The sequence below is a fragment of the Sus scrofa genome, chromosome 2 (assembly GCF_000003025.6).
Source record: "Sus scrofa isolate TJ Tabasco breed Duroc chromosome 2, Sscrofa11.1, whole genome shotgun sequence".
Classification (NCBI taxonomy): Eukaryota; Metazoa; Chordata; class Mammalia; order Artiodactyla; family Suidae; genus Sus; species Sus scrofa.
The window spans coordinates 28,153,088-28,180,696 of record NC_010444.4 but is presented as its reverse complement, the minus strand read 5'-3'; the positions used below and the strand labels follow the sequence as shown (position 1 = coordinate 28,180,696).

General features: G+C 35.5%; 1 protein-coding gene across 1 annotated transcript in view; it reads right to left on the bottom strand.

The window, feature by feature from the left end:
* Positions 1-27,609, bottom strand: part of CCDC73 (coiled-coil domain containing 73) — a 164,448-nt gene that overhangs the window by 77,398 nt on the left and 59,441 nt on the right. The window contains exons 4-7 of the mRNA XM_021083216.1: positions 15,902-15,973; positions 4,617-4,688; positions 2,915-2,950; positions 1,937-2,011 (exon numbers count right to left, since the gene is read on the bottom strand). Of these exons, the coding sequence (XP_020938875.1) occupies positions 1,937-2,011; positions 2,915-2,950; positions 4,617-4,688; positions 15,902-15,973 (255 nt within the window). The remainder of the gene's footprint in view (positions 1-1,936; positions 2,012-2,914; positions 2,951-4,616; positions 4,689-15,901; positions 15,974-27,609) is intronic.

Below are 27,609 nucleotides of genomic sequence, written 5' to 3'. Positions count from 1 at the left end.
CCCTAGCCTGGGAACCTCCAAATGCCGCAGGTGCAGCCCTAAAAAGACAAAAAAAAAAAAGAATCCGACTGCAGCAGCTTGGCTAGCTGTGGAGGAGCAGGTCTGATCCCCAGCCCTGTGAAGAGGATTAAAGGATCCGGTGTTGCTGTGGCTGTGGTGTAGGTCGCAGTTAAGGCCTGGATTTAATCCCCAGCCTGGGAACTTCCATATGTTGTGAGCATGGCCATAAATTTTTTTTGATAGGAAAAAAAAAAAAAGGGAGGCCAATATCCCTGATGAACGTAGATACAAAAATCTTCAATAAAATTCTAGCAAGCTGAATTCAACAGCACATTAAAAGAATCATTAACCATTACCAGTGGGATTCAATTCCTTGGCTAAAAGGATGGTCCAACATATGTACATCAATCAATGTGATACACCACATTAACAGAATGGAAAAAAAAAAAAAACACATGTTCATCTCAATAGATGCAGAAAAAACATTTGACAAAATTCAACATCCATCCATGATTAAAAACTCTCAACAAAATAAATATTTAAGAAACATACCTCAGCACAATAAGGCCATATATTTAAAAAAATAAAACCCATAGTCATCACCATAATCAATTCAGTCTAAGGCAAGAGTGCCCATTCTCACCATTTGCATCCAACAGAGTACTAGAAGTCCTAGCCAGAGCAATGAGAAAAGAAAAAGTAATAAAAGGCATCCAAATCACAAAGGAAAAAGATTACTTCTGTTTGAAGATAACGCAATCATACATGTAGAAAACCCTAAAGGCTATTTGAATATAACACAGTCATACATGTAGAAAACCCTAAAGACAAAACAACAACAAATTGTTAGAACTAATAAATAAATTCAGTAAAATTGCAGGATACAAAATCAACATACAAAAATCAGTCACATTTCTACACACAAACAACAAACTATTTGAAAGGAAAATTGAAATAATCCCATGCACAATAGTAACAAAAAGAATAAGACATTTAGAAATAACTTTAACCAATGTGGTAAAGGCTTATACACTAAATATTATTAAATATTGACAAAAGAAGTTTTAAAAGACATATAGATATAAAGGCATCCTGTGTTTACAGATGGAAAAATTAATATGTTTAAATGTCTGTATTACCCAAAGTGATCTACAGATTCAGTGCAATCCCTATCAAAATCATGTCAGCTTCTAAGGAAATTTTTTAAAAAGCCCTAAAATTTGTGTAGCAACACAAAAGATGCCAAAGCAATCTTGAGCAAGATAAACAAAACTGAATACTTCACACTTCCCGATTCTAAAATGTATTTCAAAGCTACAGTGATCAAAGCAGCATGATACTTACTGACCAAAAAAAAAAAAAAAAAAAGAAAGAAAGAAACATACCAACCAATGGAACAAAATAGGAAGCCCAGAAATATATCTACATGTAAGTAGCCAACAAATCTTTGACAAGGACACCAAGAACACATAATAGGGAAAAGATAATCTTCAAAAAATGGTGTTTGAAAAACTGGATATCTACATGTACCCATATTCCATATTTCCAGGCCAAGGATCAGAACCGAGTCACAACTGCAACCTATACCATGGCTGTGGTAATGCTGGATCTGTTAACCCACTTGGATCCTTTAACCCACCTCCCTGGGCTAGGGATTGAACCCGAACCTCTGTAGCAACCTGAGCCACCACAGTGGGGATTTTAAACCACTGCACCACAGCAGGAACTCCAACATTTCTTTTTAAGATAAAGGATGAAGCAAACATTCTAATTTGAAATTGAAGGCTCTCAGGAAAAAAGTATTAAATTACACAGAATATGATATATGAATTTTTGTCAGCTTTACTTTGCTAGATTACATGTTTACTTACGGGTGTTTTACCGATACACTGCTAAAATGCCAAATTACCTTTCAAGCAATATAAAGTTTCTTTACCTGTAATCCCTTTAATGTTTCCTTCAATCCTTCTATTTCTTTTTCTTTTATTTCTGTAGCAAGTTGATATTTTCCCTTTAAATAAAAAAGTATATTTCAGTGCTTTCCAAAATAAAAGACATTATGAATGGGGAAAACTTAAGAGCTTGATAACCAAAGTCTCTACTTTAAACCTAATACTTCACAGACTTTAAACTTATATCTGTACTAAAATCTACATCTTTAATGATTTCAAAATATCAAAAAATTACAATAAGATCTATATAAGCTCACAAATATCATGAAATGGAAAATCTCATTATAACAATAAATCATGTTATCAACACAGTATTCCTGAGAACTTATGGACACTATATGTTCATTTAATTTCATATGATAGAATAAAGATATTCTAATAATAAGACACAAGTATCTTTACCTTCTAAGAATATGAGAAAATTTTAAAAGGTCTTGCTAAAAATATAAATTATTAATATTATAAATGACATATCCTTTGATATAATAAAAATATGCATTAAATATTAAATAGCTGGAGAAAATATTTACTGCCAGATGAATTTCTAGGATTGTTTAGAATTGTACACTCTTTTCCTACTGGTCTTCATGTACATGCAAATCTTTTTTTTAAAGAAAGTAATTTCATCGAAAAGGCACTAAAAATATACTATACTTAATATTGCAGCAAAGTGGAGAGAGCATCGATTTAGGGGCTGAATAGATCTGGGTTCTACACCCAACCCTGCCACTTCAAAATGGAATCTTCAGCTTCAGCTGAGTCATTTATATCTTACTAGGCCTCAGTACTCTCAACTGTCAAACAGTTAGAGCTCAAGTAACACATTCCCTTGGGTCCTGTCTGTTTCTAAAATTTCAAGAATAGTTTCCATTTGTTTATTACTAGTGCTCCTTTCTATTACCGTGAACTGATAATTAAATGCATTTAGCTATGCTTCAAATTATTAAAAAATTAATAAATACCTTTTCTTCTTCCAAGGCACATATCTTCATTTGCAACTGATAAAGAATTTTAAAAATTAAAATACAGGTGAAATGTTACTACTGATTTACACTGGTCTAGTGAGACTACAGATGTGTTTTACATGTCCATATTGTTTGAACTTAATAAATGTGATCATGCTACTTTTACACTGAGAAAATAAATAATGAAAGATATGGGAAGCCAGTCATCAAAGGGAATGAACAATTTAATCACATGATCAGAGCACCAATCATCCTTGAAAATTTAGTTTTTCCCTCTAGTTTTCTTTCTTAAATGTTTCAATATTTTCCATCTACTCGTAAATAATAACATATAACATTTTCTGAAGATACACTTTTGTGAAATTGATACTCACTTATATCTGCATTGACAGTGTTTTTTGACAATTTTAAAAAATGTATGTGGCGGTCTAATAAATAAATAATGACTTTGTAAACAGAAAAACTAGAGTGAACTTGCCAAGCAAACTAATATTCCAAGCAACACAAAGATACTAGGCAAAGTTGTCAAGAAATAAAATTTTTCTTTGAAATTTCTTCATCTCACTTCCCATGGTCCTCACTTACATTCAAGGATATTTTCTTCAGGAAAAAAAAAAAAAGAAGAGGAAAAGAAACAAAATTTTTTTTAAAACAGAATAACAAGAGGGCGGGGTAGATGCAATAGCACTTTCTCCTCTACCCTCCAGATACCTGGATATTCTTATCTTGCCCAGAGTCCCTTGGGGAAACAGAGACATAGACTTACTCTCTCCTAAAGAATAAATATTATGCAGTACATTTGGTTTCTGCTTCTTCACCCTTCAGTTAAAACTCCCATAACTTAGGTAAAGCCAATTTCAGACTATACGGAAGAAGTTAATCGTCTGCTTAAAGAAATCCACACTATAGTATAAATTATCAATAACCTCACCCCACTAGTGATTTAGGTTATGTAAGTTTACTTTTTATGCATTTCTTTCTAAACACACACACACTTGTATGGAGATGAAAACAAAAAAGAGAGAAGGAAAAAGGAAGAAAAAACGATGACACTGGCATAGCTATAAGGAAAAGCACTTCCAGAGTTATATTTTACATAGGCACATTTCTTATACTTACATTTTCTAACTAGAGACTGAATAAAAATTTGAGGTAGTAAAGAGGAGCTATAGAATACAAAAAAATGGGAGGAGTTGCTATTTTCTTTAAAATACTTTTGTTCTTTCCATTTTCTACTAATCTTTCTCAGTTGCTGAAGGTTAATATTTATGGAAATGCATGATAATCACACCTCTTCATCCTTATATTTCCCTACTTGCATCTCAGCTTTTCACTAATGTTATAATTCTGGCATGAAGAAAGGAGTGATATGGAAAAATAAGCTCCCAGGACACACTAATTAAAGAGAAAGAGAAGAAGGGAGAGAAAGTGCAAGAACACACATATCACTAACATTTTATTTAGGACAAATGAAAATATATAGCCAAGCAAATCATCTTCCCAATTATTCTCTTTAATTAAATCATTCTACAACATTACATTCTTTACTATCAGTTATGATCCAAAATAACCTTATTCATTTCCTGTTTCCAATAATATTCTTTTTGTCTTCAATGATTATGGAGAATAATTTGTCATAACATTCATGAGAAAAGTGCAATATTTAAAACTAGTATTTTTCTGTCCTTATGAAATTTACCTGCTTTTTAAAAACTGCCATTGCTTCTTTGTGTTGCTTTGATAAGGTTTCCTTTTGATTCTGAAGAGTTTCCTATTTTAAAAATTATGAAAAGTTAAAATATGAATGCTAGCAACTCTTCCAAATGTTCACAATTTAAATAAAAGTTAACATTTATTGCACATATTACTTTACATTCATGAGACACAACTCAGGACAATTTAATAATTTTTTAACTGTTATGGATTTGGCATACGATAATTTTGCTCTCAATTTCTTTTTCATGATAAAACATATTGTTTTTTAAAATTTTAAACTCTGAATATAGCTTACTCCAAAGTTTCCTTCAAGAAAATATCTTTCATCAAGTTATTAAAATCAACAGTCCTGGAGTTCCCGTTGTGGTTCAGTGGTTAAAGAATCCGACTAGGAACCATGAGGTTGCAGGTTCGATCCCTGGCCTTGCTCAGTGGGTTAAGGATCCGGCGTTGCCGTGAGCTGTGGTGTAGGTTGCAGATGTGGGTCGGATCCCATGTTGCTGTGGCTGTGGCGTAGGCCGGTGGCTACAGCTCCGATTAGATCCCTAGCTTGGGAACCTCCATATGCCAAGGGAGCGGCCCTAGAAAAGGCAAAAAGACAAATAAAATAAAATAAAATATTTCAACAGTCCTAGTATTCAAGCAGACTACAGTCTCTGAGTTTCCAAAGAAACCAATTTTATTATCTAAGCACAAATGTTTACATGGCAACATATGATTTTTTTTTTTTTTTAACATCTGCACCTGCAGCACATGGAAGTTCTTGGGCCAGGGACTGAATCCAAGCCAGAGCTGCAGTCTATGCCACAGCTGTGTCAATGTCAGACCCTTTAACCCACTGTGCCGGGAGTGGAGGGGGGGGAAGGAACCCATACCTCCAAAGTGACCCAATCCACTGCAATTAAATTCTTAACCCGGAGTTCCCGGAGTTCCCGTCGTGGTGCAGTGGTTAACGAATCCGACTAGGAACCATGAGGTCGCGGGTTCAGTCCCTGCCCTTGCTCAGTGGGTTAACGATCCAGCGTTGCCGTGAGCTGTGGTGTAGGTTGCAGACGCGGCTCGGATCCCGCGCTGCTGTGGCTCTGGCGTAGGCCGGTGGCTACAGCTCCGATTCAACCCCTAGCCTGGGAACCTCCATATGCCGCGGAAGCGGCCCAAGAGATAGCAACAACAACAACAAAAAAGACAAAAAGACAAAAAAAAAAAAAAAAAATTCTTAACCCACTGTGCCATAGCAGGAACTCCAACACATGACTCTTTAAATTCATGGAAATATATTTTTTACAAAACCAAAACTACCACAGGGCATTTTTGAAAAAAAAAAAAAACTATATATATGATTCCATTCTCCCCCACCTTTTTTTTTGGTAGAAGATGTGTGTCCTGCCCTTCAGATTTCAAGATGAATTTTTCTTCTATTTTTTATCAAGTTAGTCTCATAATTTAAAATAGTAGCTCTAGAAGTGGCCACTTACAAATGTTTGTTATTTTACTCCATGTTTCTAAATATATATTAATTTATCGATTTAAAAAATTTATCTCCCTGACCTCCTATTATGATAGCAAGGAGATTAGCTTTCTTACACAACCATTATCCTACATTTCCTCCCTTTATTCTTCCAACAGTTACAGAAAAATTGTGCTTAAATCAATAGTCAGTAGTTATACTCTTACAACTATGCAATTTTTATTCAATGCTGAGTCAGATAGTATATCATGATTATATCTTTATTCTCATATAACATTTTATTTTTCCTGATGTTAGCAATTACTTTAAAATGTTTTAATTCCCATAACTAATTTAAAAAATAATACTGCTAGTTCTCGGGTCTGTATCAATTGGTTCATATTCTCAAGTGCGAAAGAAAGAAAGAAAGAAAGAAAGAAAGAAAGAAAGAAAGAAAGAAGGAAGGAAGGAAGGAAGGAAGGAAGGAAGGAAAGAAAGAAAGAAAGAAAGAAAGAAAGAAAGAAAGAAAGAAAGAAAGAAAGAAAGAAAGAAAGAAAGAAAGAAAGAAAGAAAGGAAGGAGGAAAGGAGGGAAGGAGGAAAGGAGGGAAGGAAGAAAGGAAGAAAGAACAAACGAACAGAAACGGCAAAGTGAAAAGATCCCAAGAATGATTTAGGAAATCCCAACTGCATAGCATACAAGACATTTAGGGAAGCTGTAGATGTTGGATAAAATCTTTCAGAGCTTATTGCTCAAAGCTTTCCTGTGAAAATATAAGACTCTAATCCACTCCTGCAAGCATAGGAAGAATAAATCTATAGGAGACTTCAGGGATAGATTCTTCGAGGAGAAGATTCTGAAGTAGATGTGATCTCCAGCTCTCTCCCAAATTTTTGTGAACAGCCTTAAAACAAGAAATAAGATATTTAATACGCAAGAAAAACTGGAATGGGAAATTGCCCCCTTACTAGATTTCCAAATCCGAATCTTCAAAAAGCCTTAGATCAAAAGAAGAATAAACTAATGACCTTACAGATAAAACAATTTAACAATCCCAATCCAGTCATTAAGCACCAGAAGAGAATGCCTCCTGATAGAAACACCTGTAAATACTTATTATAAGCAGAAAAGACACTGGGAAAAAGAAATCCTGAACTAGCTAAGAAAATAAAGGGAAAAATTATCGGGAGGGCAAATCAATGACACTGCTTTAAGGGGAAATCATACACCCAACTTCCCACTCATTCTTCCAACTTGCAAAGACATTTTTCTCTAAATAGTATAAGAAACCTTGAAATTTTTATTCATACCACAAACTCTGGCAGCATTACATAACCTCTCCCTCAGAGTCAAGGAGCTACTCAAATAGTATGTATCTCTCATAATCCTAAAATAATCACCCTGTTTCAGCCTATAACTATTATCCTTAGATTCTCAGAGAGTGAGAAATATTACTTTCTCCTTTAAGACACCACACACATTAACTTAAGACCTAGGAATTGGGAGTTCCAATTGTGGCTCAGCAGAAACGAATATGACTACTAACCATGAGGATGCAGGTTTGATCCTTGGCCTCGTTCAGTGGGTTAAGGATTCAGAGTTGCCATGAGCTGTGGTGTAGGTTGCAGATGGGGCTTGGGTCCCATGTTGCCATGACTGTGGCCAGTGGCTACAGCTCCAATTCGATCCTTAGCCTGAGAATCTCCATATGCCTTGAGTGAGGCCTGGAAAAAAAAAGGAGAGAGAGACTATGCAAATAGAATTGCAGAATTAAATTCTTAATTTTTAAAAAAGATTGCTAGGGATTTTTTAATTTACAGTCAGATCATAGTTAATTTGGATATTGACCTAGGTACCTGTATGTACGATGAAACCAATTAAAGCTCTCCATGAAAATGGCACTCTTTGTGGGCAAAATGTCTTCTTTTTTAAATTAAAAATCTTTTTATTTTAAATTTATTTATTTATTTATTTATTTATTTATTTATTTATGGGCTGCACCTGCATGATATGGAAGTTTCCTGGTTAGGGGTCAAATTAGAGCTGCAGCTGCCATCCCTATGCTAGAACCACAGCAACACAGATCCAAGCCACATCTGCAACATGTGCCACAGCCTGCAGCAATGCTGGGTCCTTACCCCACTGAGCGAGGCCAGGGATCAAACCCACATCCTCATGGATACTAGCTGGGTTCTTAAGCCAATGAGCCACAAAGGAACTCCAAAAATGTCTTAGTGATATTGGCAGTAAATGTTCAGACTGATCCATCTAAACCTCTCCCTAAGTTTATACAATGCCTCTAAAACCAGAAACTAAGAAGAGCTAAAGTGAATAATCCAAGAGCCTAATAAAGAAAGGATGAATCATACCTATATCGGACTGAAAACACTATTGTTTGGCAAAATCCTACTCCTTACCTAAGGATAATATTAGCAGCAGCCAAACGAGTAAAGGCCTCTATTAACTTGGCTCAATGATCTTGTTTAAATTTGATGGTTCTGCATGCTGTACAAACCTCGTTGCTTACTGAAAATAGATTTCTCGGTAAGCAGGCTTACCTCCTATGAACTTCTATTACTTTCTCCCTCACATATTTCTACTCAGTGCTGTACTTTAAAGATTACTACTCTTTTCCCATTACCCAAAGAAAGGGGATTTCATGAGATCTGTCGAAGTAATGACTACGTCTCAGATTTATTAGAAACTCCTCCTAGAAAATGCAGGTTTAATATTATTTGTTGAAATACTATTTTTTGAAACTGAAATGGGAAAATATCAGGCAAGATACACTGTAACAGTCTCAAATGACCCCTAAAATATGACTCCTTATGAGAGAGTAAAGCCAGCCCAGATGACAGTACTTCCCCACTCAGCAGAGCATGCCAGTTGTTAAGAGGTAAGAGAGTTAACATAAAACTAGTATCAAGTATGCCTTTTGGGGTAGTCAATGATTTTGTAATGCTATAGAAACAATAAGAGTTTCTAACCTCAATAGGAATTTCAATGTAAAATGAACAATAATTTTAAGGGCTCTAATGCTTCCTAATAAGGTGGCAATCGTAAAGCCACACTATAAAGAATAAGAGTGGCCAAAGGAAATATCCTAATTTATCTTTATGACACACAGGTAGCCATCAGTCAGGTCCTGGCCCCATGATACTCTAAAAAGCTAAATCTTTGTGGAGATTCAAAAATGCAACTTGGAATGCCCACTACTGGCTCCAGAATTTAATGAATACATGGTTGTAAACTACAAGAGAATCCCTGGCACTTCTAGGACAGACACTTGGTGGCACCAGAGAACCTTGAAGAAACTCTTCAAAAATTTTTACAAGAAATTACCCATCAGAGCAAGGTCATACCGAAAACTATATTCAAGTAGCATGGGTGGAGAAATTTTACTAAGATTTTTGAGGATATTCTCTGGTGGAAATCTCATTTGTCTCCAGCACAGTCCTAATAAAACTATTATCCTTGTAAACCCAAGCTTCAGGATCCCATTGAACATGCCCATGTGGATTTCCTAAAATTAACCCTTACAAAGGGTTCTAAATATGTTCTGATCATTGCTTGCTAATTCTCTGGATTGATTAAAACTTTTTCTTAAGAGAGAGCTACAATTATGAAATAGGAAAAAACCACTTGATTTCATATTCTCAATATTAGGATCTCCAGTGACAGAGGCATTCATCTTACTGGGCTAGTTATTAGAGAACTTTGCAAAGCCTTGTCATTTATTTAGAAACCTCATTGCCCCAATCTTGAGGAAAAATAGAGGGAGTTAATGGTATATTAAATGTGACACTCTTGAACTTTCATGAGCAAGAAGGTTATGTCTAACTCTCAAGACCATTAAGTCCACACTTTCCTATACTCATTGGCTTCCACCATACACAACTGTTAGAGGTTACCACATGAAACTAGCTATTTGTGCCCTAATTTTGGACATCTCCTGACCTCAATCAAAACTGGCAAATACTCCAAGGACTCAGGAAATATGCTTCATAGTCTTATCATCATGTCATATAAGTTGCCTTTTCTCTATGTGATCTAAAATGCAGATAAACAAAGCTGAGAGAGTTCATTACCATTAGATCTGTCCTGCAAGAAATGATAAAAGGAGTTCCACAGGTTGAAGTGAAAGGTCACAGAGAGTAACTCAAAGTCATATAAAAAAATAAAGATCTCAGTCAAGGTGAATATAAGAACAATTATAAAGCTAGTATTACTCTAATAATTGCTTTATTTCTTTTTGTTTCCAAATGATTTAGGAAACTAACACATTTTAAAAAACAATTATTAGACTAAAAGCTAGTACTACTGAAATTTTGGTTTGTAACTCCACATTGGTTTTCCACATATTCAGAGGCTAATAATGCATTTCTTAAAATTATTAGTTTATGCTCTTAGACACACAATATATAAAGATGTAATCTTGTAATATTAACAACTGAAAGGGGTATGGATGGAGCTATTAAGGAACAGAGTTTCTGCATGTTACTGAACTTAAGATGATATAAATTCAAATTAGAATGATATAATGATAGATATTAATTGTAATCCCCATGATAACCAAAAAAGAAAATAGCTATAGAATAGACACAAAAGGAAATGAGAAAGGAATTTAAACACTTCACTACAAAAAAGTCAACTAAACACCAAAGATAATGATACTGCAGGAAATAAGGGCCAAAAAGCTACAAAATACACAGAAAGCTAATACCAAAATGACAGAGGTCAGATGCTCCTTATCTGAAATTATTTCAAATGTACATTTAAACTCTTTAATCAAAAGGCAAAAGTTGGAAAAATGGATAAAAAAACATGATCCAACTTTATACTGTATACAAGGGACTCACTTTAGATCCAAAGACACAAGTTGAATGTGAGAAAATAGGAAAAGTTATTTAATGAAAATAATAACAAAAATACCCCAAAAAGATAAAATAAAAAATAGACCTTAAATTTTTAAAAAGTTACAAGAGACAAAAGAATTATATATTTATAAAAGGTTCAATAAGCAAAAAGATATAACAGTTATAAACATTTATGCACCTAATGACAGACCATCAAAATATATGAAGCAAAAATGAACAGAAATGAAGGGATAAACAGTTCTACAATAATAGTTAGAGACTTCAATGCCCCATTCTCAATAACAGATAGAACAACCAGACAGAAGATAAGCAAGGAAATAAAGGACCTGAACAACACAGTAAACCACTTAGATTTAAAAGACATATACGGAACACTACCTGAAAAACAAAATATACATTCTTTTCATGTGCACATGGGACATTTTCCAGGATATACCATATATTAGGCCACAAATTAAGACTCAATAGAGTTCAAAAAATAGATAACAGGCAAAGTACCTTCTCCAACAACAATGGAATGACATTAAGAAATAAAAAAACAGGAGGAACACTGGAAAACCCACATATTTGTGGAAATTAAAGAACAAACTCTTAAACAACTAATGGGTCAAATAAGAAATCACAGGAGAATTTAGAAAATATTTTTTTTTTTTTTTTTGTCTTTTGTCTTTTTTGTTGTTATTGTTGTTGCTATTTCTTGGGCCGCTCCCGCGGCATATGGAGGTTCCCAGGCTAGGGGTTGAATCGGAGCTGTAGCCACCGGCCTACGCCAGAGCCACAGCAACGTGGGATCCGAGCCGGATGGGCTCGGACAACCTACACCACAGCTCACGGCAACGCCGGATTGTTAACCCACTGAGCAAGGGCAGGGACTGAACCCGCAACCTCATGGTTCCCAGTCGGATTCGTTAACCACTGCGCCACGACGGGAACTCCAGAATTTAGAAAATATTTAAAGACAAATGAAAACAAAAATACAACACACTAGAATTTATGAGATGCAGCAAAGGAACTGCAAAGGAGGAAATTTATAGTTATAAAAGTCTACATGAAAAAACAAGAAAGATCTCAAATCAACAACCTAACTTTATACTTAAGAAAGAAAAGAACAAAATAAGCCCAAAGCTAGCAGAAGGAGGGAAACAATGATCAGTGCACAGATAAGTGAAACAGAGAATAGAAAAACAAGAGAGAAAATGAGTGAAATTAAAAGTTGGTTCTTTGAAAAAATAACAAATTGTACAAACCTTTAGCTAGATGGACTAAGAAAAAAAGAGAAGTCAAATTACTAAATTCAGAAATGAAAGTGGAGACATTACTACTGATTCTGCAGAAATAATAAGTACTATGAGAGTACTATGCACAATTATATGCCAACAAATTGGATAATCTAGATGTAATGGAGAACTCCTGAAAACATAAAACCTACTAAGACCACATTATGAAGAAACAGAAAATTTTAATAGACCTGTAACTAGTAAGGAGACTGAATCAGTAATCAAAAAAAATTCCCACAACCACCACCACCACCACCACCAAAAAGCCCTGAATCTGATGGCTGCAGTGGTGAATTCTACCAAACATTTAAAGAACTAACAGCAATCCTCCTCAAACTTTTCCAAAGAGTTGAACAGGAAGGAACACTTTCTAACTTATATTTTGAGGCCAGTATTACCTTAATACTGAAGCCAGATGAAGACACATCAAGAAAAGAATACTACAGACCAATACCCTTAATGAACATTAATGCTAAAATCCTCAACAAAACACTAGCAAACCAAATTTAGAAGCATATTAAAAGGATTATAGACCAGGACCAAGTGGGACTTATCCCTGTGATAAAAGGAAAATTCAACATATAAAAATAAATTAATGTAATACACCACATTAACAGAATGAAGGGGAAAAAAAACACATTTCAATTTATGCAAAAATAAAAGCACTGACAAAATTCAACATCTTTCATGATAAGAACACTCAATAAAATAGGAATAGAAGGAAACTACCTCAATATAATAAAAGCCACATTTGAAAATACCACAGTAAACATATTACTCAATGGTAAAGGTCTGAAAGCTTTTCCTCTAAAGTCAGGAACAAGGCAAAGATGCCTGCTTTCACAGCTTCTGTTCAGTATAGTACTGGAAGCTCAAGCCATAGCAATGAGGCAAGAAAAAGAAATTCAATTTGGAAATGAACAAGTAGATTTATCTCTGTTTGCAGATGTTATAACCTTATGTGAGAAAAACCCTAAAGATACCACAAAAAATTTTAATAAAGAAATTCAGCAAAGTAGTAATATACAAATCACACAAATCAGTTACATTTCTACATGCTAACAATGAACAACCCAAAAGTGAAATTAAGAAAAACTATATTTACAATAGCACTAACAAGAATAAAATACATAAAACTTAACCAAGGAGCTAAAAGACTTGTACAATTAAGACTACAAAACACTGCCAAAATAAATTAAATAAGACATTAAAAATGTAAACATAACCTTTGCTCTGGGATTAGAAACTTCATATTGTTAAGATGTCTATAGTATCCAAAGTTATCTACAGATTCAATGTAACCCCTATCAAAATCCCAATGATATTTTTTGCAGAAATAAAAAAACACATCCTAAAATTCATAAGGAATCTCAACGAACACCCAAATGGCCAAATAATCTTGTTGGGGGTTTTTTGTTTTTGTTTTTGTTTGGCTGCCCCATGACATATGGAATTCCCTGGCCAGAAATTAGATTCAAGCCATATTTGCAACATAAGCTGCAGCTGGGGCAAAGCTGATCGTTAATCCACTGTGCCAGGCTAGGGATCAAACCTGTGTCCCAGTGCTCCCAAGACATGACCAATCCCACTGTGCCACAGTGGGAACCCCCAGACAAATAACATTGAAAATGAAGAACAAAGCTAGGGGATTCACATCTCCTGATTTCAGAATTTACTAGAAAGCTCTAGGAATCAAAACAGTGTTGTACTGGCACAAACACAGACACATGGACTAATGCAATAGAATAAAGAGCACAGAAATAAACCGTCACAAATATGGCCAAATTATTTTTGACAAGGATGCTAAGAACATTCCATGGGAGAAAGAACTGTCTTTTCAACCAAAGGTGCTAGGAAAACTGGATGTACACACACCAAAGAATGGAGCTGAACCCTTACCTAACAACATATACAAAAACAAACTCAACCAAAACACCATCAACCTCTTAACAAAGCCAAACTATGTTTATTAGAATTCATTGCAGTAAGTAATAATATTAGCTTGACAGTCTTAGTAGTGTCTCAAAAGGGAAAAGTCAGAATTGGGATATATAGAAGGTTATGGGATCTAGATATTTGGGGGAATTCAATAGGACACTTTTAACTTACATTGCCAAAAGGAATATATGAAAGTTCTATTTTTGTATGAGTTTATAAAGTAAGGTAGGAATCTGGTTTTATTTTTTTCAAATGGTACCCAGTTCTAATATCATTTCTTTGATAATCTACTTCTCCCCACTGCATCGAAATGCCATCTTTATCATTCACTAAATTACCTTACATATTTGGATCCATTTCTGGACTCTATTATGTTCTATCTGTTCATGCATACTACCAAGCTATTTTAATTACTATAGATATATATTTGAGAATCTACTGTGACTATCTTATCCTCTTGCTTTTCAAAACTTTTCTAGACACTGTGATAAGTTTATTTCCACATAAACCTTAGAATCAGCTTAAGTACCCTAAACACACAGCTGGCATTTTAAATTGGATTGTATTAAACTTACTGATTAACTTAAGGATTCTGATAACGTTCTACAATTGACTCTCTCTGTCCTAAAACAAGATATGAAGCTGAAAGAATACTGTAAATCAACTATAATAGAAAAAATAAAAATCTTACCAAAAAATAAAAAAACAAACAACAAAAAACAAGCTATGACTTTATATTCTAAAATCTGCTTGGAGCTTTAGATTATACTTGGTGTTTATCTCTTTTTTTCTCTCCATATACAGTTCTCTTTGTTTCAGACTTGTCCCTCATATAAAACCCAACACTGCTTTTACTTCCATTTCTATACCACCCTGTGGGCCTGTCTGGCCTCAAAATTTCCATTATGGAGTCCTGCCATGGCTCAGCGGTAACAAACGCAACTAGTATCCCTGAGGACGAGGGTTCAATCCCCAACCTCACTCAAGGATCTGGTGCTACAATGAGCTGTGGTATAGGTTACAGACATGGCTCGGATTGTGCATTGCTGTGGCTGTGGTGTAGGCTGGCAGCTACAGCCCAAATTAAACCCCTAGCCTGGGAACTTACAGGTGTGGCCTAAAAAAAAAAAAGGCAAAATTTCCATTGTTGGCCTATTCTCTGTCATTTGAAATCTGATTCTTACATGTTATCTCCAAGTTCCTATTTCAATATTGCCAATTACTGAGGATAAAGTCCTCTTAATTAAGCTTTCAATTTTTAGCTGTTAAGAATAATTTGATGGAAAGGCATAAGAAGCACCATCAAAAATGCCTCTATATGAATAAGGATAGAAAGAAAATCAGATTTGATCATATTTTTTAAAATATTCGGATATAGTAACAACTAGGAAAATATGGTGTTAACAAGCTTTCACATCTTAAAAAATATTTTAACTCCTCCATAACACACAATATATTTCTCAGGTATAGAATAACTCATAGCAGTTTTCAGAGTTATCCTCAATAATTTTCTTACAGGAAAGCCTGAATAAAAATGGCTATTCAAGGTTTTCTGGAAGTCCACATGTTATTAGCACTTTTAGCTGGAATTTTCTTGAGAATCTCTAAAATGATGCATAATCCCCCAAATATATATTTAAGAAAATTAAAAAATTAACTTTGCAACTAAAGACTAAAACACATTTTTAAATAGATGCTAAAAATGCTAACTAAATGGGGGAAATACTCACATTTTGCCATTTGAGTTCTTGTGTCTCCACAATAATTTTACCAATTTGCTCTTCATATCGAGTTTCTGCTTCCTAGGTCAAAAAGAAGAAAAATGCCAGGAAAATTAGGACTTGAAAACTTCAAGTTTCAGCTCTTTCTAGAGAGATAAAAATAATGTCCTCCCACCCTTGGAGTTCCCATCGTGGCTCAGTGGAAATGAATCTGACTAGCATCCATGAGGTCGTGGGTTCGATCCCTGGCCTTGCTCAGTGGGTTAAGGATCTGGCGTTGCCATGAGCTGTGGTGTAGGTTGCAGATGCGGCTAGAATCCCAAGTTGCTGTGGCTGTGGCATAGGCTGGCAGCTATAGCTCCAATTCGACTTCTAGCCTGGGAACTTCCATACTGCGGCCCTAAAAAGAAAAAAAAAATCTATCAGAGAGCTGAGGTCCCAAATCAACCAAGTAATCCAAAAAATCATCTGCATCCAGACAGATGCCTACAGGGAGAACAAGCACACAGCATTTGCTTACCTGGACATAAGCCACTGAGTACTGATAAAAAAAAAATCAGCTAAAAGTCCTTAATAAATTTCTAAAATTAGAGCATGGGCTCTAATGAATCTCCTTAGGGCCCCAGAAATAAGAGGTATAAACCTTCTTCTGAAATGTTTTTCCTCCATTAAACTTACCAGGTGCTTACAGGTAAGGATGAGAAGAATCTGAGAAAGCTTTCCTCTGTGGTACTGGCTAGGGAAGAGAAGAACAGGCACAAGCCATCTTCCCTATATCTCCTACAGACCAAAACCTTAATCTGCAGGGGAAAGGACAACAAAAACTATCTCTAAGGACACTAGTGGAAATCCTCTGCAGCCGGAAAGGGGACTAACAGCCACCACTGAAAATTCTATCTAGAAAAACCTGTCTTCCCTTTTGTTCCTTAATCTACAAGGGAAGGGCAAAAAAAAAAGCCCCCCAAAACAAAAAACCCTATCCCATGAGGGCATTTGAGGAAACCACTGCAGCTGAGAGGATAAGACTGAAAAAATAAAACAAGAGTTCTATCATTAGGGGAGGGGAAGATTACATGCTAGGCTCCTTGATAGAGGGGATCAGAATTCTTGTAACCTGAGTCTTGTGAGACTCGGGTTCACCAGAGACTGAGACTTAATAAGAACATCAGAGAATGTTCCTATTTCCCCACATGCCACCACCATGCAACCAATAAGCATCAAGTTAAAAAACAGGGAGATACAGCTGGGAGAACTGCAAAAATGGACTCTCTGGGAAGCAACACAAAGGGAAGACCCAAAGTCAAGGAAGGAGGCCCAAAGTCAAGCAGGAAGCAGGTATTTAGGAAAATCCTCTGGTTTGTTTTAAAATATTGTAATGCTAGGAGTTCCCATTGTGGTGCAGTGGTTAACGAATCCGACTAGGAACCATGAGGTTGCGGGTTCGGTCCCTGCCCTTGCTCAATGGGTTAAGAATCCGGCATTGCTGTGAGCTGTGGTGTAGGTTGCAGACGCAGCTCGGATCCCACGTTGCTGTGGCTCTGGCGTAGGCCGGTGGCTACAGCTCCGATTCGACCCCTAGCCTGGGAACCTCCATATGCCATGGGAGCGGCCCAAGAAATGGCAAAAAGACAAAAAAATATATATATATTGTAATGCTCTTGAATTAGACCAGGAATATTCCTGAGCAAGTGCAGACAATGGACTTAGACAAAGACTTTTAAATAGACAATTTTATATATGCTCCATGGTTTCTAAAAGAAAAATCCTATAGCCATTAAAAAGTTAAGGGAATGCTACAAGCAGGTTTATGCTCATAAGTTTGACAACTCACAGAAATGAACCAATTATTTTAAAACTACAAACTACCGAACTCAACCAAGGATATATATACAATCTAAATAGCCCTCTAGCCATAAATTTAAAAGCACCCCAAAAAACAAATTTCCCAGGCCCAGATAATTTCACCAAAGATTTCTACAAAGCACTTAAAAAAAAATTAACACCACTTTCACACAGTTTCTTCCAGAAAAACAGAAGAGAAAAGAGCACATCCCAACTCACTTTATGAGATCTATTTACTGTGACACCAAAACCAGATAAAGACAGTACAAAAAGAGAAAACAAAGACCAGTATCTCTCACAGTTTTGGAAATATCCTCAGTAACATATTAGCAAATGGAATCCAACAATGCATAAAAAATTATACACCATGATCAACTAGAATTTATTCTAGGCATGCAAAGCTGGCTCAACAGTTGAGGTAATTCACCATATTAATACGCTAAAGAAGAAAAATCCTGTGATCATATCAATCAACACAGAAAAAGCATTTGACAAAATTCAACTTGTTCATAATAAAAGTTCTCAGCCAGGGAATTCCCTTGTGATGCAGCTGTGGTGTGTTAAGGAACCCGTATTGTCACTTCAGTGGCTTGGGTTGCTGCTGTGGTGTGGATTTGATTTCTGGCCCAGGAACTTCCACATGCTTCAGGGGTGGCAAAAAAAATTAGTTCTCAGCAGGTTAGGAATAAAGGGAATAACCTCAGTTTGATAAAGGGCATTTATAGAAACATTATTTAAAGTCTTTTTTTGTTATATCTACTACTTTATTTTTCAGATGTCACACATAAGTGACAACATATATTTGTCTTTGTCTTATTTCACTAAGCATAATACCTCCAAGTCCATCCACATTGTTACAAATGCCAAATTTTTCATTTTTATGGCCGAGTAATATTCTATTGTGTGTATGTATGTGTGTGTGTGTGTGTGTGTGTGTGTGTGTGTATTCTTCATACCTTTATCTGTCGGTGGGCACACGGGTTGTTTCCATATCATTGTCTACTGTAAATAATCATATTTCATGATGAAAGACTGAATGCTTTCCTTCTAAAATCAGGAACAAAGAAGGGATATCTATTCTCATTGCCCCTATTCAACATACTACTGGAAGTTCTACCCCCTGCAATTAGACATGGATGGATGGACAAACAGGAAAAAGGAGAGGAAGGAGAGAAAAAGAAAGATAGAGAAAGAAAAGGAGAAAAGAAAGAAAAAAAGAAAAGAAACAGGTCAGAAAGAAAGAAGTAAAAACTGTGTCTTTGTAGATGACATGATCTTACACATAGAAAATCCCAAGGAATCTTTTTTTTTTTTTTTTTGGCCTTTTTTTTGTTTTTAGGGCCTCACCAGCAGCATACGGAGGTTTCCAGGCTAGGGATCAGATTGGAGCTGTAACCGCCAGTCTACGCCAGAGCCACAGCAATGCAGGATCCAAGCTGCATCTGCGACCTACACCACAGCTCACAGCAAGCCAGATCCCTTACCCACTGAGCAAAGCCAGGGATCAAACCCAAAACCTCATGGATGCTAGTCAGGTTCGTTAACCACTGAGTCACAACAGGAACTCCCCAAGGAATCTATTTTTTAAAAAATCTCCCAGAGCTAATGAGCTGAACAAGGTCACGAGACATAAGATCAATACCCCCAAAATCAATTACATTTCTATACACTCACAATTAAAATGCATAAAATAAAATTACAAACACAATACAGTTTATAATCATTCCAGAGAAAATGAAATATATAGGTCCGCACTTAACAAACATGTATAAGATCTGTATGCTGATATACAACAACATGGATGGATTAGAAATATTATGCTATGCAAAAGAAGCCTTATCTAAAAGAATACATACGGAGTTCCTGTCGTGGCGCAGTGGTTAACGAATCCGACTAGGAACCATGAGGTTGCGGGTTCGGTCCCCGCCCTTGCGCAATGGGTTAACGGATCCGGCGTTGCCGTGAGCTGTGGTGTAGGTTGCAGACGAGGCTCGGATCCTGCGTTGCTGTGGCTCTGGCATAGGCCGGTGGCTACAGCTCCGATTTGACCCCTAGCCTGGGAACCTCCATATGCCGCGAGAGCGGCCCGAGAAATGGCAAAAAGACAAAAAAAAAAAAAAAAAGAATACATACTGTATGATTCCATTTACATGAAATGTCAGAAAAAAAAAACAAAACTAATCAGGAGTGGAAAAAAAAAATCAAAAGAATGGCTGCCTTTTGGGGAATGTGTAGGAGAAAGAATTTGCCTGGGAAAGAACATAAAGAAATTTTCTGAGTAGATGTAAACATTTTATTTCTGGGTAACAGTTTGCAATATTCAAGTGTATGCATCTGCTAAAACTCATACACTGTAAAGACTTGTGTCTTTAACTGTATGTAAATTTTACTGTAAAGAAAAAAGCTGTAAACAAATATTGTACTCTGCTTAATGATATGCATTCTGAAGTATTTAGGAAAAAGTGCACTTATGCCAGCAGTTTACTTTGAAATCATCAAAAATAAAGTTGAAGGAAGGATAAGTAGATGGACCAATACGTGATAAAACAAGAACAGTAAAACATTAATGATGTATGAGTGATAGCTGTCAAATTCTGTCAGTTTTGCTATATGTTTGACAATTTTCATAAGAAAACAGTTGGGAAAAATCGAAGAGCGGATGTTAAGAGAAAAAATGTTTTGCTATGAAATATTTTCTTATGACTCTCTTACACGTTCTTTGTTTTATTACACACACACACAAACACGGTATTCAAAAAGGCTTTCATTAAAGCTGTCTCATTTAAAATAGTTTCAGTAGCAAGTAGCAACACCAACAAACCCCAACTCGCAAAGGCTTATGGGACTTATGGTCTCCCAGGACAAGTCTGAAGGCAGAGTGCTTCTAGGATTCATTTTCAGAGGCCCAATAATATCACCAAGGACTATGATTCTGCCTCTCTTTCCTTCCATTTTGCCATTATCCAAGTGATTTTCCTTAGGCTTTTCATCCCTTGGCTACTGTAATTGTACGCATTAAGAACAGAAAGGACATTACTCTGCAGTAGAAAAAGTATAATCTCTTATTAAAAGGATAACAAAACTTCCCAGAAGCTTCTGAATACACATCTTCTAATATTTCATTGGCCATAACTAAGTCATATGCCCTCTCCTAAACCAGTCACTGGGTGGCAAAATGCACTGGGTCTTCATGAGTAGCTAAGACAGTCAGCATTTACCTACCTCACATTAGCGAGAGGTGGATCCTAAGATACAGTCAAGCTTCTCCCAACATGGACTAAAAGACAGAATGTATGTGAACAGGGCATGCTATATGATAAATAAAGTGAAGAAAGAATATAAGTAATATTGCAGTAGCTCTTATAGTAATATGTATTTATAGACAAAACATAGATACGTATGTAGTCAAAAAGCAAATAAGGGCATAGGCATTTTTTGGGGAAGAGTGTAGTACATATCACATGAAGCTTTCTAAAGCAGCTGGATTAAAAATCTGCAAGATACTGCTTTCTTCATGTGGGCCTGGTTATACACTTCTCCTTTAGTGGCTACAGTGGGTTCTAAGATCTTACCATGATTTAGATATTGTTCTAAGCACTTTTTATGTATTGATTAATTTAAGCTGAGGTATAATTTTATGGGTAGGTACTCTAATAACTGTTATTTTATAGATAAGGAAACCAGGTTATTAGCAAGAGGATAAATAACTTGCCTAGTCACAAAGCAGGCAAAGAGCAGACCAATATTTGAAGCTAGATGATCTGTCTCCAGGGCCGCCATTACACTACCTTTAAGAAATTGTGGATACAATAGCATGGAATGCTATGACATACGCCTTTCCTTCAAAACCTTCAGAATTTAATCTTCATATTCCACAAAAGTCAGAAAACCATTCAAAATCATACTACCTATTTTAAATATACAAGTACATTCTGTTTACTTAGTAGAACATTTCAAAATAAGAACTAGAAATACCTGCTGATGAGAAAAACAAAAGATTCTTAAAACTGCTATGAATATTCAAATATTATTATTTTTCTATTTCAGAAATCTTTGTAGTACATTATGTTGACTAATATGAAAAGAGTAATTTAAATACTAATTAGGAAAGAGATTCTTTTTTTTTAATACAAACTTTTAGGCTACCCCAAGCATATCAGAGATATTTATCTTGGATACTTTATAGCTAATCAAACCTAGACCTTTCTGAAAGAGTAGTTAGTATTGTATTAGACAACATGAGAAACAGAATTGGGCAATTTTGTAGGAGTTGGATTATGAGTTTGAAAAGAAGAATAAAAGTACCCTCATACAGTTTTGGCTGCTTGGACAAGTGCTTGCTGTATATACTATGTCCCTAAATCTGTTCAGGGTCAAGAATTGAAGAGGCCTAAACAATACATAGCCCATCTTGTAAAACTACAGCCTGAAGCAAGCACTTTAAAAACAAGCATGACACTTTCTAAAGGTTATAAAGAGTAAATAAACCATCAAATTACTCCTCTTTTATTGTTTTTGTAAAGACACTTAAATCCTTGTAGTCCTAAGGCAGCTAATAAAAAATAAACACTTTTAAGGCTCTATATTCTTGGATACTTTATTGAAGTTACACATGAGATTTTCTCACCAAATTTCATATACTTTTTCTCATTGACAATGTAATAAGAATTTTTATTAATAACTCTTAAAAGCTATTTGAAGAATAAATAAAAATGAAAATTCCAAATAAAAAGCTAAATAATAATTGTGAATAAAAAGCACTAAATTAAATCAAATCCTAATATAGTAGAAGCATATTATAATGTTACCTTTCAGCAATATGGAAAACACTCATTTTATCAGCTTTCCACATTGTAAAAAGATACATATTCTGAAATCATTATAATCACAAAGGGGCATGATTGCACTTGTAGCATAACTAATTTTATAAGGCACTGAAGTGCTGCTTAATATTTTTTACCACATATTATACCATTACTCAGTTTCCTTTATAATTTCTTTAGCAAATCATTATTACTTTAGAATACTCAAATTTCCATTGGCTTTTATTTATTGCTAATTTAAAATTCCAGGATTTACTTCTGCTTAGATATTTAATAAATGTAATGTGACTTTCTCTGAACTCCCATAATACTTCACAATTCTATTATGATGCATAATATATACAATGTGAGAGTATGCAGTAATTAATTTGCAAGTTACATTGTGACTATTAAGTTTTAAATTCTCTTGGGGCAAGACTGAGTAGTTGTTTCTCAAAAGTTATCAAATGAACGCTTACTTCAAAAGTTTGAAAGTTCTGTGATAGAGGTCTTTTATCCCCATTGTATAGCTAATTTGGCTTATAGATATACTTTGTTTAAAAACTTTCAACCCTCTTCCAATTTTTATAAGCTAATATATTTAAGTCTGAATTTCTAGTTTCTCTTCAATAATTAGAAAAGCTAATAGTACAGGGTCCCTTTTTCTATATGGCAACAATTTTTTGGAACTGAATGACAAACACAGGTTAAACTGAAGACATAGGCTCTCCATTCAATATGAATTCCTACCCTATTCATATCATTCATATCATATGCCAACTACCTGAATCCTGAAGAAAGCTAAATTTGTGACCCCTCTGCTATGTTCGTCCCTATTCATCAGTTATTCTACAGATTTATCTGATAACAGAATTAACCAAAAATGGTGTCTAAATTCTAAAAAGTACACATTTTGTTGATTTGTATTGTTTATTTGTAGATATCTTTATTAATTTTTAAAATTCTGGTTTTTTCAAATATTATCATTACCAATTTAGATCCATAAGAAAAAAATGGGTAATTATGTTAACTATAGCATAGTTAAGTACTGACATACAGTTTAGTAGATTAAGGAAGCTTTTTTTTTTTTTTTTTGGTCTTTTTAGGGCCACGCCCACAGCATATCAAGATTCCCAGGCTAGGGGTCCAATCAGAGCTGTAGCTGCTGGCCTATGCCACAGCCATAGCAACTCGGGATCCAAGCCACGTCTACAACCTACACCACAGCACACAGAAACACTGGATCCTTAACCCACTTAGCGAGGCCAGGGATCGAACCTGCATCCTCATAGATGCCAGTCAGATTCATTTCTGCTGAGCCACAATGGGAACTCCAAGAAAGCCTCTCTTTTTTTTTTTTTTTAACTTTATTGGAAACAGTGTTTTGCTTCTTTAAAGAAACTTTACTATCTAATCCTTTACCATATGGTCCAATTTTATGTTGACTGTATTATGCATTCTGGTTAATTTATTATATATATTAATGGAAGAGCACTAGACAAGGAGTAGAGATCAGGGTACCAGTCTCTTAAAGTCTCTGCTTCCTTATCTTGGCAACTGTAAATAGTGCTGCTATGGAAGTGGGATGCATGAATCTGTTTGAATTAGTGTTTTGGGTTTTTTCGGATATATACGCAGGAGTGGTAGGAGTGGTTCCTTGTCCACACACTCATATTATATTGTACACTCCTTAGCTATTACATAGTATTATAATCTCTAAAACCTGGCACAATTAAGTGTTCAAGAAACATTAAATGAATGGCCAAATATAGTTTTTCTTGCTTAATATCTCTTAAAAATAATCACATTAATTTGTACTATAGTATCTACTGAGTTTTTACTTTTTCAAAGCCTAACCTCTTTTTACAAACTTTTAATTTTACTTTTTTTTTTTTTTTTTGCTTTTTAGGGCCACACCCATGGCATATAGAGGTTCCCAGGATAGGGGTCAAATCAGAGCTACAGATGCCGGCCTATACCACAGCCACAACAACATGGAATCCAAGCAGTGTCTGCAACCTACACCAGAGCTCAAGGCAATGCCAGATCCTTAATCCACTGAGCAAGGCCAGGGATCGAACCCAAAACCTCACGGTTCCTAGTCGGATTCGTTTCTGCTGTACCACAATGGGAACTCCTACAAATTTTTTATTTTAAAATAATTTTAGATTTACCTAAGACTTGCAAAGATGGTAGAGTTCATGTCTCCTTTTTACCCAGCTTCCTAAAGTTAAAATCTTACATAACTATGGGAATTTTTTTAGGTCACAGATGTGGCTCGGATCCAGCATTGCTGTGGTTGTGGCACAACAGCAGCTGCAGCTCCAACTGGACCCCTAGCCCAGTCACTTCCACATGCCGTAAGTGAAGCCCTAAAAAGCAAACAAACAAAAAACTTACATAACTAGGGTACATTTATCAAAGTTAAGAAAATAACTGTTACAATATTATTGATGAGACTACAGTTTATTCAGATTTCACTATTTCTTCCAATAGTATCTGCCCCAGAATATAATACAGGATATCATGTTAGCTTTAGTCATGTTTCCTTAGACTCCTCCAATCTGAGATAGTTTCTCAGTCTCCTTACTTTTCATGACCTTGACACTTTTTGACAAGCATTGTTGAGATAACTTTCAGAATATCCCACATATGGGGTTTGTCTGCAGTTTTTTTCATGATTAGGCTAGGTTTGGGGGGAGAATAACGTAGAGGTAAAGTTCCCTCTTCATCACATCATATCATGAGTGTTTGATAGTCACATGAATTATTGAACCACATGAATTCTTTCTGGGAATCTTAATCACTCAGTTATGGTACTATTTGCCAATTTTCTCCACAGTATACCTAACTATTTTTCCTTTCAATCATCCTCTAGAATTTAATCCACAATCAATGGAGAGGAAATTAAGCTTCACTTCCTAGAAGGAAAGAGCATCAAACAATTTACAAACATGTATAAAACCACCATAGTAAGTTACTAAATAATTTGGTGAAGACATTGTGTGACTATGTAACTACTCTGTTTCTCCCTCAAGTTTCATCCATTAATTTTAGCATTCATCAGTGGATCCTGCCTGCAGCAATTACTACTGTGATATTCTAAGGGTGGTTTTCTATTTTTGTCTTCCTCCTACATTTACTCATTTGAATTAAAGATCTGTCCAATCTCCCACTTTTATTTATTTAATCATTTATTTATGCTAGAGGGTATAATGGATATTTATTTTATCCTTTGGGTTATAATCCAATAATATCGTTATTTATTTTATTGCTCAAATTCTTCCAACTTTGTTCATAGGAGCTCTCCCAGGTTGGTTTCTGCATTCTTTTGACCTGCTCTTTTAAGTGCCTCCTTATCTTCCAACACTACAAGATATACAACCCTAGAATAAACCATTTCTCTAAGGAGTCCTGGTTCCTTTTATTAGATAATGATATTTAGAACCAAGATCTGGCACTATAAATGGTTGCTGCTATTGGGGTGTTGCTACTTCTAGGCCCATTCAACACACCTAAAAAGTAAATGCTCTCAGAATCTACAATTTGCTTATTTGTTCAACCCTAGTACATTTGCAAAGTAGTTTCAGCATTACTCCCATGAGAAAAAAATTTACCAACTAGAGATAGCACTTCATGTAAACTTTCAAAATTTTTATCTTTAGCTTTATAGTATCAAGTCAAATGTCACCAAGTCACATTGGTGAAAGGATTACATATGTTTTCAGTCTGCATTCCATCCTGGAATTCTCCCCATAATATGGCTGAATGTGGCATACAGTGGAATTTCTGGGTCATATGGCAGTTCTATTTTTATTTTTTTGCAAAACCTCCATACTGTTTTCCACAGTGTCAGCACCAATTTACATTCCCACCAACAGTATATGATGGTTCCCTTCTTCCCACATCCTTGCCAACATTTGTGATTTGTGTTCTGTTTAATGATAGTCATTCCAACGGTGTGAAATATCTCACTGAAGTGTTGATTTGAATTTCCCTGATGATTAGTGATGTTAAACATCTTTTTAGTGACGTTAAACATCTTTTCATGTGCTACTGGTCATGTGCATATCCTCTTTGGAAATATGTCTATTCAGGCCTCCTGTCAATTTTTTATTTTATTATTTATTTATTTATTTATTTTTGTATTTTGTCTTTTAAGGGCCACACCCACAGCACAGGAAGTTTCCAAGGGTAGGGGTCTAATCGGAGCTACAGCTGCCGGCCTACACCAGAGCCACAGCAAGGTCAGATCCAAGCCATGTCTGTGACCTACATCACAGCTCACAGCAATGCCAGATCCTTAAGCCACTGAGCGAGGCCAGGGATGGAACCTGCAACCTCACGGTTCCTAGTTGGATTCATTTCCACTGCATCATGACAGGAACTACTCCTGTCAATTTTTTTAATTGGGTTGTTTTATCAACGTTGAGCTACATGAGCTTTTTATATATATTTTGGATAGTAACCCTTTATCAGTCATATCATATTTGCAAATATCTTCTCCTTTACAGCAAATGTTAAAATAAATTATCTAGGCAAAAATAGAAAAGGCCACAACTAGAAACTAGAAAATTACAAGTGGAATTTCTGTCATGGCTCAGCAGTTAACAAACCTGACTAGTATCCGTGGGGACGCAAGTTCGATCCCTGGCCTCACTCAGTGGGTTAAGGATCCAGCATTGCCATGTGGTGTAGGTTGCAGATGTGGCTCAGATCTGACATGGCTGTGGCCAGTAGCCACAGCTCTGATTCGACTCCTAGACTAGGAATCTCCATATACCATGGGTGCAGCCCTAAAAAGACAAAAATAAAAAAAAAGGAAGAAGAAAAAGAAAATTACAAAATGAAAAAGCTCACCAGGAAAGGTAAACATACAATAAAGGCAGGAAATCATCCACACACAAAGCTATCAGGGAAGTTAAAAGACAAAAGTAATAAAAGTATCTGCATCCACAATAGGAAATCCAAGGATACACAAAACAATGAGATGTGAAATATGATATCAAAACCAGTATCATGTGAAGTTCCCTGGTGGCTCAGTAGGTTAAGGATCCAGTATTGTCACTGCTG